General features: G+C 45.1%; 1 protein-coding gene across 1 annotated transcript in view; it reads right to left on the bottom strand.

The window, feature by feature from the left end:
* Positions 1-10,536, bottom strand: part of Xpo1 (exportin 1) — a 41,352-nt gene extending 30,816 nt beyond the window's left edge. The window contains exons 1-2 of the mRNA XM_038330007.1: positions 9,769-10,536; positions 3,307-3,438 (exon numbers count right to left, since the gene is read on the bottom strand). Of these exons, the coding sequence (XP_038185935.1) occupies positions 3,307-3,432 (126 nt within the window). The 5' untranslated portion in view covers positions 3,433-3,438; positions 9,769-10,536. The remainder of the gene's footprint in view (positions 1-3,306; positions 3,439-9,768) is intronic.
* Between the last annotated feature and the right edge of the window lie 2,672 nt (positions 10,537-13,208).

The raw sequence follows: 13,208 nt of genomic DNA, 5'->3' as shown, positions 1-13,208 counted from the left end.
GTGACCTGTCAGCTTGTTACTGGAAATAAAGTCATTCACTTAGAAAAAGCTAGCCTATTGCTCTCATAAACAAAAAGACTTATGCTGGGACTAGTGGTGAGTCAAGCCTTTAATCCCAGAGAGGCAGAGACAGGTGGATGAATTCAAAGGCAGTCTGGTCTACAAAATGAGTTTCAGGATTGTCAGAGCTGTTAAAAAGATAAAGCCTGTCTAGAAGACAAAACAAAACCAAAAAATGACAAGCATTTCTGTTGCAGTTAAGTTATCATGAGATTCAGGCTAGCCTTCAACTCTGATGCCCCTGCTTCTACCTTTTCTTTCTTTTTCAAAACAGGGTTTCTTTGTTGCCCCAGCCATCCTGGTACTCACTTTGTAGACCAGGTTAGCCTTGAACTCAGAGATCTGCCTGTCTCTGCCTTCTGTTCAGGATTAAGGGTATGTGTTGCCACAGTCCAGCTGCTTTTAAATCTCTGTACTTAGAAGCGTTAGGCCAGTCTGGGCTACAGAAGTTCAAGCCAGTTAACACCCACAGAAAATCTTGTCTCAAAACATAAGAGGCAGGGGCATAGCACTGCAGAGATGGTTCAGCAGTTAAAAGCACTATAGCTACTACTAGCACCTACCAACACAGTAGCTAACAATCCTTTGTAACTTGTCTTAGGGATACACATGGTTCATACATGTATATAGGCACGTACAAAACCATTCATACATGTAAAATAAATTTCTCTTTAAAAAAACCCATGGCAAATTTTCATCTCTGCTCATTTGTTTTTAAGTACTAAAATTTTTAGATTTTTAAGTTTTATTTTATGTTTATGTGTGTTTTGCCTACATGTATAAATAAATACCACTCTCATGCCTTGTGCCCTCAGAGGTCAGAAGGAGGCATCAGATCCCCTAGAACTAGAGTTCAAGGTTGTTAATGAATTACCATGTAGGTGCTGGGCACCAACCTTAGGTCCTCTTCAAGAGCAACGTGCTCTTTTTCCTAACTGCTGAGCCAACTCTCCAGCCCTCCCTTAAGCTCTCTTTATAAAGTTTATAAACTGTATGATAGTACCCAAGGTCAGACAAAAATATCTTAACAAGCCAGACTTGCTGAGTACCTTGGGAGTTCCAGGACAGCCTCGTCTATACAGTGAGTCCCAGGACAGCTAGGACTACACAGTGAGACCCTGTCAACACCCCCGCCACTCTCCACCCTCATAAAAACACACAAAACACAATTAACTTCCAACAGAAATTGTCCAAGAAATCAGATGTTTGGAAACAATATTTGCACTGTTAGATGTTGTCATGTTACAAGACTTTGGGGTCAAAAGCATGTTTGAGATAGTTTCTGAACCTGGCATGCACAAGACACTGGTCTTTAATTCCTAATCCTCCTGTCTCCCTAGTGCCAAAATTGAAACACACACACACACCCACCCAAAAACAACAAACAAACAAATAAAATCACCCAACAACAAAAATAAAAAACCATGTTCCACCATGGTCAACTTTTATTATAAAAGGATCTTTTTGGCTAATTTCAGAACATTTAAATCAGAAGACAATTAACTTTCCAAAGTGGGTTCTCTCCTTTTACCAGGCAGGCCCTAGGGACTAATTCAGGTTGTTTATACATCGGGAGGCCAATTGCATAGAACTTTACTCAAAACTGTTCTGTTCAAACCCAAGATCCTCCTGCCTCTGCCTTACAAGTGACAGGACCATGAACAAACACCTATATTATAATTAAGTCTTAAATCATCAAAATATAGCTTACTGTGAGATAATTAACTTCACTAACAGGACTTCTTTTGCAACAACACAAAATTAAATGAAAAAAATTCATATTGTCTGGAACCCACTATGTAGATTGAGGCCATCTCAAACTCAAAGAGATCTTCCTGCCTCTGTCTCTCTGAATTAAAGGAGTGCACCACATCTAGCTCTTAACGAATTTCAGATAAACATTTGAAACACCTGAAATTTCAATGTTTAAAAACTGGTAGTAGATATCAGCCAGATGGCTAGTGGCCAAATCTGTCCAATCTGAATCTTACCACCAGAATCCATAGGACAGAACCAAGTAGTTCCCTGACTTCCACATAAGCAACTGCACAAACACTCAAACATTAAAACCTCTACTAAAAATAGGACATTAAGCCAGGCAGTGGTGGGATACATCTTTAATCCTAGCACTTGGGAAGCAGAGGTAGGCAGATCTGAGCTCCAGGACAGCCAGAACTACACAGAGAAATCCTGTCTTGAAAACAAAGCTTGCTGTTAAGAGTATGCTCTTCCAGAAGTTCTGAGTTTAATTCCCAGCACCACATGATGGATCAATGTCTAACTCTAGTCCAAATGAATCTGATACCACCATCTGTTCTCTGTGAGTACTAGGAATAAAATGATACACAAACATACAGGCAAAACACCCATATCCATCAAAACCAAAATGACTTAACTCCAAATACATTAACCATATAAAGATATTAATAAGCATTTTTTGTATTAGGGTTACAAGTATACATTACTATACCAAGTGCAAATACATTTTAATAACTAACAAAGAACTAACAATGGGTTCTATTTCATTTTATCCATTTTTTGTTTTGTTTTTCAAGACATACTTTCTCTGTGTAGCCCTGGCTGTCCTGGAACTCAGATCCACCTGCCTCTGCCTCCTGAGTACTGGGACGAAAGGCGTGTACCACCATTTTATTTTATTTATGATTAAATTGCTTGGAGGTAAAAACTCATAAGTGGCTGGAGAGATGTTTCAACAGTTCTAAAATTCAGTTTCTACCATCTATAATTGGGTGGCTCAAAACTGCCTTTAACTCCAGTTCCAGTTTTTTAAGGGCACCCCCACACCCACTTAAACACAATAAATATTATCAGCATTCCAAAGACAGAGGCAAGTAGATCTCTTAAAGTTCGAGGCCAGACCTGTCTCAAAAAACCTAGGAAATAAAACAACAACAACAACAAAAGCTGGGATTGGTGGCAAATATCTTTAACCCTTTAGCCCTCACACCTACATATGAGCAGATCTCTGTTGAGTTGGGGCCAGCCTGGTTTACAGTTAAGACTGTCTCAAAAGAAAAAATAAAATATATATTAAAAAAAAAAGACAAGTCTATTCGTAAGTTTCCTTCTTGACCACGTCTAATAATACTTTTCCCAGACTGATTCTCATTAGTAAATAACTCCAAATTTATATAAACTATAGAATACATTTTATAAAAAGGAAGAAAAACTCAACTACTTTGTTACATTTTAATAACTTCATAAAGTTTTAATAATCTACATTACCTGGGCTCCTTCTCCATGGTATAAGCAATTCACCACATTGTCTAAGAGGTTGATATCCAGTTTTTGGCTGAAATCAAGCAGCTGACGAGCTGCATGGTCTGCTAACATTGTCATAATTGCTGGCATAGATTACTGGAAAAAAAAGGTGCAGTTACTTAAGAAGTTTAGACATCAGCTAGCACACGATCTATCCGAGTAATTTTACTTCAGCACTATTCACACAAACACTTAGAATACAGATATTTTTACCTAATTATTATGAAACTAGTAAAAGTAACAAAATTATTAAGCCACTCTATAACTGCATTAATAAATAAGCCCATTCAACTTTCCTAGTTACATTTCCCACTTACATTTATAAAATTATGCCAATCTAATTTTCAGGTGAATCCATCATAATTCCAGAATCCTTTTGGGGGGTAAGGGTGTGAGTATGGAGGGCAGACAAGGATTCACCATCTAAGACACCAGTCTCCCAAGTGCGGGGACTACAGAAGTGTGTGACCATGACCAACCAGTTACCTATGGGTTCCTGCTTGTCTGACTTTTCCAGTTTTTGTATCGTGGTCTCTAGGCCTGGCTCACCTGAAACTCCACGTGGCCAACAAATGACCTTGAACTTAACTCTGTATGTTTGTGTGTGTGTGTCAGATAGAGAGAGAGATAGAGAGAGAGAGAGAGAGAGAAAGATTGCGATTTCTTCCTCGGATGTCCTGGAAATCACTTTGTAGAGCAGGCTGTCCTGAAAGTCACAGAAGTTGGCCTGCCATTGTCTCCCAGAGTGCTGGGAACTAAAGGTGTGCACCACTACTTCCCAACCTTGAACTTCTACTACCACCCCCTTCTCCAGTTCCTGTTTTACCGAGTGCTAGGGAAGGCAGGCTAGGCAAGCCCTCTACCACCTTTATGCCCAGCCCTCATAAAAGTTATTTCAAATTTTAAACATGATTTTAAGGATTAAAAGAAATCCTATGTGATTCTTTTGAATAACTTAGTATAAGCATCTCATACAGCATAGTGTTAAAATATTTATTTTGTATTGTACACAGTAGTGCTAAGAATCAGTCTAACATATATTAGAACCCAATACCCTTAACCCCTACAGAATTTATTTTCTACATTCAAACCACTCAAATACATTACTACTTTCCATCCACATCAAAAGCATAGTATATATCATATGCATATAATACCAGCACTAGAAGATTGAGACAAAGTCTCTAATATGAAACTAACCTGGCTACACTGACAAGTGCCAGGAGAAAATCCCAGCGCTCAGATGCAGAAGCAGGAGGTTCTGTGAGTTCAAGTCAGCCTGGTCTACAAAGCAAGTGCCAGAGCTACACAGAGAAATCCTGTATCAAAAACCAAAAATCAAAATCTTCAAGCATACACATCAAGAGGAAAAAACACACTATGAAAACCAAGCACGGATCCTCCAAAATTAGCCTGGACTATGGAGTAAGACCCTGTCTCAAACAACAAACAAAAAAATAAAAATATAGACTGGTTGTGGGGAAAAGGGAACACTTCTGCATTGCTGGTGGGAATGCAAGCTGGTACAACCCCTTTGGATGTCAGTGTGGCGATTTCTCAGAAAATTAGGAAGCAACCTTCCTCAAGACCCAGTAAGACCAAAGGATGCTCAATTGTGCCACAAGGACATGTGCTCAACTATGTTCATAGCAGCTTTGTTTGTCATAGCCAGAACCTGAAAACAACCTAAATGCCCCTTGATCAAAGAATGGATAAGAAAAATGTGGCACATTTACACAATGGAGTACTACACAGCAGAAAAAAAATGACAGCTTGAATTTTGCAGGAAAATGGATGGAGCTAGAAAACATTATTTTGAGTGAGGTAACCCAGACAATTATCACATGTACTAACTCATAGGTGGTTTTTAAACATAAAGCAAAGAAAGCCAGACTACAAATCACAATCCCAGAGAATTTACACAACAATGCAGACACTAAGAGAGACTTTCTACATGGGAAGTAGAAAGCATAAAAAGACAAGATCTCCTGAGTAAATTGGGAGCATGGGGACCTTGGGGGAGGAGTGAAGGGGAAGGGGAGAGGCAGGGAGGGGAACAGAGAAAAAAAGTAAAGCTCAATAAATATCAATAAAAAAATAAAAATAAAATAAAAAATAAAGGGTTGGTGGTGGTAAAGCTAAGGTTGCTCCCCTGATTATAAGGAATTCTGACTATCCCACTGAAATGTATAGCACTACAGATTTAACCAGTCAATCCTTAGTGGCACTGGCTTTGCAGAACTAGCCAGGGGAGAGGAGCATTGTGGTTCATGCCTCTAATCTCCAAGCATTAGGTTTAGGTCAGAGGACCATACCTCCTCCTACATGGGAGGTCAACCCAAGAAAAACAGTAAATTCTTTGTCTAAAACAAAATCTTGTCTAAAACAAACAAAAAATTAAACCTAAGCCTGTACTTTGGTGAAATGAAAGGAAAGCTAGGGGGTCAGAGGCAGGTGAAGCTCTGTGAAGCCTGGTCTACATAGACAATTCCAGGACAACCAGAACCATGTAATGAACACTGCCCACAAACAAAAATAAGTAAGGCAACAGAAAAAGTATTCTAATTCTGGATAACAGGGGCTGGCAAGATGGCTCAGAGGCTAATGTACTTGCAGCCAAATAACCAGAGTTCAATCCAAGGGATCCCCCTTCCACAATAAAGACCTGACCTCCACAAACTGACCTTTTGAGTGCACACAAGCAAACAAAATATACTGCCAACTTTTTGTTTCTGTGGTGTTAAACCTTGTAAATGTTAGTCCCAGCATGCCACACTGAGCTATTTCTCCCCACCCCTTGGTTTTATCTTCAGATAGAGTCTTTCCCAGTTGCTGGCTGGCACTGAACTCACTGTAGCACAAGAAACACTGGAACTTGCCATCCTCTGTCGCAGACCCAAATCAGCCTGGGATTACAGGCCTGGCTTGTATCAGTGCCTCAGCAGTAGAATCCTCTTAGAAGTAGAGAGCTGCCTATGATCACTTATAAGGCAATTCTGCCTCAACTTCCAGACACCACGACTATAGGTGTGAGCCACCACACCTAGTTTCTAGCTCAAAGTTAAATTTTGCAGGGGCTAAAGAGATGGGTAAGTGGTTAAGAGCACTTGCTATTCTTTGAAAGGACCTGGGTTCAAATCCCAGCCCCACATGGCAGCTAACAACTGTCTATAACTTTAAGATCTAACAATTCTCACAGATTTATCTACAGGCAAAACACCAATGTACATAAAATGAAAGTAAAACAAAACAACTCTGCATAGCATTTAAGGAGAATACCTTAAGTATCCATGACACCTTTTAGCAGTGTTTGGAAACCTTCCAGGACCAGGAAATGAATAACATATTTGATTACAGGTTTTGAACAACAAGGTAAGAAAAGATGTTTTTAAGATATTATTTTTTAGTTCTGTATGTGTTTGTGTGGGCATGTGCACCTGAGTGTAGCTGTCTGCAGAGGCCAGATTCCACCTGAGCTACAGTGACAGTTATTATGGGCCACCCAGAATGGGTGCTGGGTCCTCTGCTGAGCCATTCAGTCCAAACCCTCACCCCCTTTTTGAAAATAGCAGTTTGAAACCTATACAAGCAGGGCTTGGTGGTTTAGTCCTATATTCCAGTTCCTAGGAGGTGAAAGTGGAGATGTAAATTCAGGACATCTTGGACTGCAGAGATCCTGAATGAAGAACAAGGCCAGGTGTGGTCACCCACAGCTTTCATCCCAGCCAAGGCTACAGAGTAAGACCTGTCTCAAAACACATAAGGTCAGCAGTTTCTACATTTTATTTCTTTCCATTATTTAATTGCACATTTATCCGTGGTGCTGAAGGTTTTATTGAGATATAAATTAGTTGGCTTGGCTCAGTAGTGTTCCACTATGCATGAAGCTCTGGGTTTGGAACCAGGGGTAGTTACGACATGTATCTGCAACCCCACTACTCTTGAGAATCAGAAGATCCAGCCCATCCTCACCTGCAGAGTTTGAGGCCAGCCTCAACTATGAAACCCTGTCTCAAATAATTAATAATTAGGCCAAGACTAACAGAAGTCCAGAGGATGAACCCAGCATACTACTGTAACAGATAAAGGCAAGAGGAGGGTAACAGGTTCAAGAACTGCCTATTGGGGGCTGGAGAGATGGCTCAGAGGTTAAGAGCATTGACTGCTCTTCCAGAGATCCTGAGTTCAATTCCCAGCAACCACATGGTGGCTTACGACCATCTATAAAGGGGTCTGGTGCCCTCTTCTGGCCTGCAGATATACACACAGACAGAATATTGTATACATAATAAATAAATAAATATTAAAAAAAAAGAACTGCCTATCCCTATTCAAACTCCTTCTAAAAAGTCCAAGCCTTCAGGCTGGAGATGACTCAGTGGTTAAGAACACTGGTTGCTCTTTGAGAGGGAGTTCAATTCCCAGCAACCATCAATAATAGGAACTGATGCCCTCTTCTGTCATGCAGGCATCCACAAGAAAACCGAGCACTCTAAGTGTCCAAACACTGTCACACTGATAAAGACACACTTAAAAATACATTAATGTAAACTAAAGAAACACGGTGCCAGCAACTAAGCTCTTGGAAGGTGAAAGGCAGGCCAGCAGCTTCATCTATATGAGGCTCAAACCACAAAACAACAACAAAAAACCAAAAACAAAAAAAAAAACCCTATGAGAATTGAATGGGCAAACACATCTGTAACCTCAGAGGAGGTGAAAGCACCAAGGCCAGACTGGGGTACACAGCGAGATAGTACCTCAATAAGATCTAAATACTAATATACAAGAGAAATAAATTCCATAAACAAAGAACTATGTTTCCACTACCTTCAAGGGCCATAATAGAGTAAAACAGAATTTTCGATTTTATGGTTAAAAGTTGCAATTAACTTTTTCTCGACACTACCACAATTTACACGAAATAATTATTAGTCAAAGTGCCCCTCAAGTTTCATTTTCAAGCTGGTCATCTTTAAGAGTTCCGATGCTAGACTGGGGGGGGGGGAGGGAGATACTTAAATACAGATGTTAGCCATCCTCAGAACTACCCAGTCATCTTCCAAATGACCAACCTATTCTCTTCAACTATAGGTAACCCAGAAATGGCTGCTTTGTGGTCAATGCCAAGTACCTTTAGCAGCCCAAATCAAACAGCTTCCAAAACATTCTTTCCACTACCAGGCGAAGACCATGCACTAAGTAAACAGCCATGGAGGGAGAGCATTCACCAGAAACACCCTTTTTTGTTGGTGTTCCCTAATCCTAAATTCCACTCGCTGGACTGCGTACTACGGGGAACCATCCACCAAAGCTCTGACTCTAACAAGTGACTGCTGATATCTCTTCAATGTCACCTCAAGCAGCCGACACACTACCTACCAGTTGCCACCCAAAAATCTGAAAATCCTAACCAAAGCTTGGAGGTAACTTCACATTAGGTCAGAAAAAAGACGCTACAAAAGACTGTTACTTCGGCGTGTGGGCAACCGCCTGCTTCATTCAGTAAGAAACACGCCTCACTAGGAAGGCCCGCCCTCCCTTGGCTTCCCACCCGAACGACTCTCAGCACTTCTAACTATAGCTCACAGGAGCACGCACTCACCCCGCCCATACTCGGAGGAGGCATTCAGACCCGGCGCCTTAAGTTCACCGCCCCATTCTCTATGCAGCATGTCCTCTGAGTGATCCGAGGTCCCGCCTCGGCGAGTATTTAGTGCATCCTCTACTACCACCACTTCCTCTTCTCCACCCCAAACTCAAGGGACTAGAAGGAGTATTTAGGAGGGCATCATTCACAGTTGATGGCCAGCAGTAAATGATTCCACTACCAAGACACACAAGCCCCGGACGGTGAAAAAAAAAAAAAACCCTAACACAGAACCCCACTCACTGACCCCCGAAAAAAATTTTTAACTCATCTTCCCTACTTCTTGTCTCACTACAAAACAACAACAAAAAAACCACCCACAAGGCTTTCGAGTTTCCCCACTAGAAGGGACTCGGTAGCCCCTCCCTCCCCCATCCCAAGCTCTCCACCGAGGGGCCACGTGATGCAGGCGGACGTTTCAATGCTGCTGCACTAAATATTTCTGGAAACTTCCACTCCTAATAATTTACAGAGACGTTCCTGAAATCACCCCAACTCTAGCCAGCCCTTTGGACTGGGGAAGCCCTTCCACCCACACGCAGGGGCTCTACCTCACTACCACGCTCTTCGCCTTCCTCCACCGCCACCCGCACACGCCAATGACCCAGCAAGCGCTCCCCTCCCGAGGCCGCCTCCCCGCCTCCATCGACAGAAGCGCTTCCATTCAATCGCAGGCTCCGCCGAGGGCCCCGCGCCCGCCCGCCCGCCCGCCCGCCTCGCCTCACGCCGGCCGCGCCGCCGCCCGACCCTCGGCCCCGAGCACACGGCCGACTTACCCAGAAATTCAGCCAACTGCTTCTTCCTTCCTTGTCCGGGCTTGGGGCGAGGGAAGGTGGGGAGGAGGGAGAGGGGAGGAGATCAAGGTGGGTTTCACAATTTTCCCACCTTTAAAAAAATAAGAAATTAAAAAACGGAGAGAAGGGCAAAAAAAAAGCTCAATATTTACTATTCCAGGGACAACTCCACCCAACACACACTCACGCACACACACGCGCGCACGCACACACACACGCGCCCCACCAAAAAGGGGAATTAATCCGAGGAATAAATGCTCCCGCCCGGCTGGGGAGGGAAGAAAGGGGGAGGGGAGCGGGCCAGTCCGGGAGACAGAGCCCAGGACCCTCCAGCCACAGGCGGCGGCGGCGGCGGGAGCAGCAGCGCGAGTCCGTACGGCCGGGGCCGCTCTGCCGCCAGTTGCAGTCCGGCTCCCCCTACCACACAGGGCTCCCTCGCTCACGCCGCTCCGGCGCCGGGCCCCCCCACCCGGGCTCGCCTAAACTTTCCCCCTTTCGCGTGCTCCTCGGCGGCTGGTGGCTCCCCCCTCCCCCTCGGGATGGTTGCACGACTGCTGCAGCAAAGGCTGGAACAGGCACGGCCGCCGGGGCTGTAGCTACTGTTGCTCTTGCTGATGCTGAAGCTCCCGCTGCTCCTGCCGCGGCCGCTGCAGCCGCTTCTCCCCCTCCTCCTAGTGCCTCAAACTCGGAACCGGTTGAAACCGGTTCAGACTGGGAGATTCCATCTCGGTTGAGTTTTCAGCCCATGGCGCCGCGGAGCGTTTGGAACCTGGGCCTCCGCCCCCAGGCCGCGCGCCCATTGGTCGGACCCGGCCACAGCCGCGCCACCAGCCTACCTCCTATTGGTCCGAGCGCCCGTCAATTCCGCCTCAAGGCTCCACACGAGCCTGCCGCTTCGGCCCCCGCCTCTTTCCAGCAGTGATTTGCCCGCAGAGTGGGGGAGGGGAGGCGGGGCGGGACGCAGAGGAGTGAGGCGGAGGGGTGGGGGGGGAGGAGGAAGAGAAGGTGGGACGTAGAACAGAGCCCAGCACAGAAGAAAGCGGAGAAGCCGCCAGGAGGATTGGCTGGAGTGAGCTGTCCGTCAAGCGCAGCCCGCCTTCGCCTTCCCTTCCCCCTCGCGCGGCTCCCCCTCCCGGTCCCTCGCTTGCGAGCCCGGCCTTTCCGGCTCGCCCATTGGCTGGGCGCCTTTGGTGACGGAGAGGGTGGGGCTCGTGCGTGAGCTAAAGGCGGCGCGAGTTTGAGCGCCGCGCGCGCCGCTTTTTGCTCGGCTTGCCCAGTTCCCTGGTGGCCCGCCCCCCTCGGGCTCCCGCCAACTTCAAGGGCCTCGGCCTGGGGCCCCAGCACCCGCCCCTCGGATTGGGTCTGCGCTCTGAACATGGAGGGCACACCCTGTTGTTTCTATATCAGGATAGGCGGAGGCGAGGGACCGGACCGAAAGGAGCACGTAGGTGCCGGATTGTAGGCCCTGGGCCTGGGATCCATTGTGAGAGGCCTGGGTATGGGCACTGCAGCTGGGGGGGCGAGGATAACCCGGCAGAGGTTGGCTTGAACTGTATGGCGTGCAAGTTTGGCGCCTTGTGATCTCAGAGCCCTGGAAACGGTGGCTAGTTATTGAGTAAGCCACCTTAAAAATTTGACTCCCCAGCCTGCTTCAACAAGGAGTCCATCCTAAAAATTAAAACATTGAAATTCCTGTTACTGGTTCAACAACGCGTATAGACTGCAGTCCGTGCCAGTTTCTTTCAACTTGCTGCCTTTAGTCTGCCACGCTCAGTTTTACTTTTTGGTAGTTTCCCTTTGTACACTTCTTCACATAGTACAGTCTATGAAAGTGAAGCACGTGGCTCCCAAGTGCCAGGTCAGCTTTACTGATTAGCCTTTCTTTTTTTCTCTCGAGACAGGTTTTCTCTGTGGCTTTGGAGCTTGTCCTGGAACTAGCTCTTGTAGTCCATGGTGGCCTGGAACCTACAGAGATCCGCCTGCCTCTGCCTCCCAAGTGCCAGGAATAAAGGCATGCGCCACCAACGCCAGTCCTTAGCCCTAATTAAAACAGCCAGCCGCCTGATGGTGATGGTAGACACCTTTAATTCCAGCACTCCGGAGACAGAGGCAGGTGGATCTCTGAGATGGAGAGAGACCAGCTTGGTCTACAGAGAGTTCCAGAACAGTCAGGGCTACATAGAGGAGCTGTCTCCAGGAAAAAACAGAGCCAGCAGCCCACCAGGGAACGATAAATGATAGATTAAGCTAACATGTCCTGGCAGGATGGCACAGGCCTGATATCCCAGCCTTTGGGAGGAGGTGGCAGGAATGCAAGGCCCTTCTCGGCTACAGAGTAAATTCTACGTCAGCTGGAAACAGAAGATCCTATCTCGATACACAAAACAAACACTCAGAATACAGATCTGACATTGTCTCTGAGTTTTCATTACCTTCAATAGAATCAATCCTTCCCCAAGGATACAGATATGGAAATAAAGAAAAGTGAGTACCTGCCATCCAACAGGTTTGGAAGATCTTTTGTGCAATGTTCTATTAAATGTTTTATATCCCCATAAATAATTTATATTTTGCAGGAACTACCCCAACCCCATCCCAATTTCACACTACCCCAGATTTTCTGTTTGTTTGGATTAGGGGCCACTTGGCACAGCACAGGTGAGGAATCAGAGGACTTTGCTGAGATAATTTGCCATTTCCTTCCCCCCCACCGAGACAGGGTATTGATGCATCGTCTTGGCTGACCTAGGACTGGCAGTGGTCATTGTGCCTCTGACTCCCTAGTGCTACCATATGCCACTACTAAATAGTTGCAGTGTCTTTCTTTTACACACAGGGTCTGGATAAATTGTACAGGCTGACCTTGAACTCAAGATATTCCTGTCTAAAGCGCTGGCTGGGATTACAGGTATATGCCCTTTAGAAAAATAGTTTTCTTTTTGTGGCTGGTTATAGTGGCACAAGCCTTTAATGCCGGCACTGGGGAAGCAGAGGCAAGCAGATCTCTGTGAGTTCAAGGCCAGCTTGATGTACATAGAGCTCTAGACCAGCAAGAGCTACATAGTGAGACCTTGTCTCAAAAACAAAACCAAAAAAAAAAAAAAAATAGTATTTTCCAAGTAAGGTGCTATAAGCTTTTAAACCTCAAGGCTCAGGAGGCTGAGGCATGAAGATTGCCATGCAACTTTGAAACTAGCCTGAAATAAAAAATTAAATAAAAATATATTTGATCATGGTTAACAATTGTAACAATGGCAAAAAAATAAAAGTAAAACTCCCCTACATCTGCCTTTCTCCTAGCCTTTTTCTTTTCCTTTTTTCTTTCCAGTTTTTTGAGAAAGGGTTACTCTGTGTAGCTTTGGAGCCTGTTCTGGAATTGGAGGCCAGTCTGGCCTCGAACTCACAGAGATCTGCCTACCTCT

The sequence above is a fragment of the Arvicola amphibius genome, chromosome 1, assembly GCF_903992535.2.
Source record: "Arvicola amphibius chromosome 1, mArvAmp1.2, whole genome shotgun sequence".
In the NCBI taxonomy this organism is placed as follows: Eukaryota; Metazoa; Chordata; class Mammalia; order Rodentia; family Cricetidae; genus Arvicola; species Arvicola amphibius.
The sequence above is the reverse complement of the archived record's forward strand: the minus strand, read 5'-3'. Positions and strand labels throughout refer to the sequence as shown.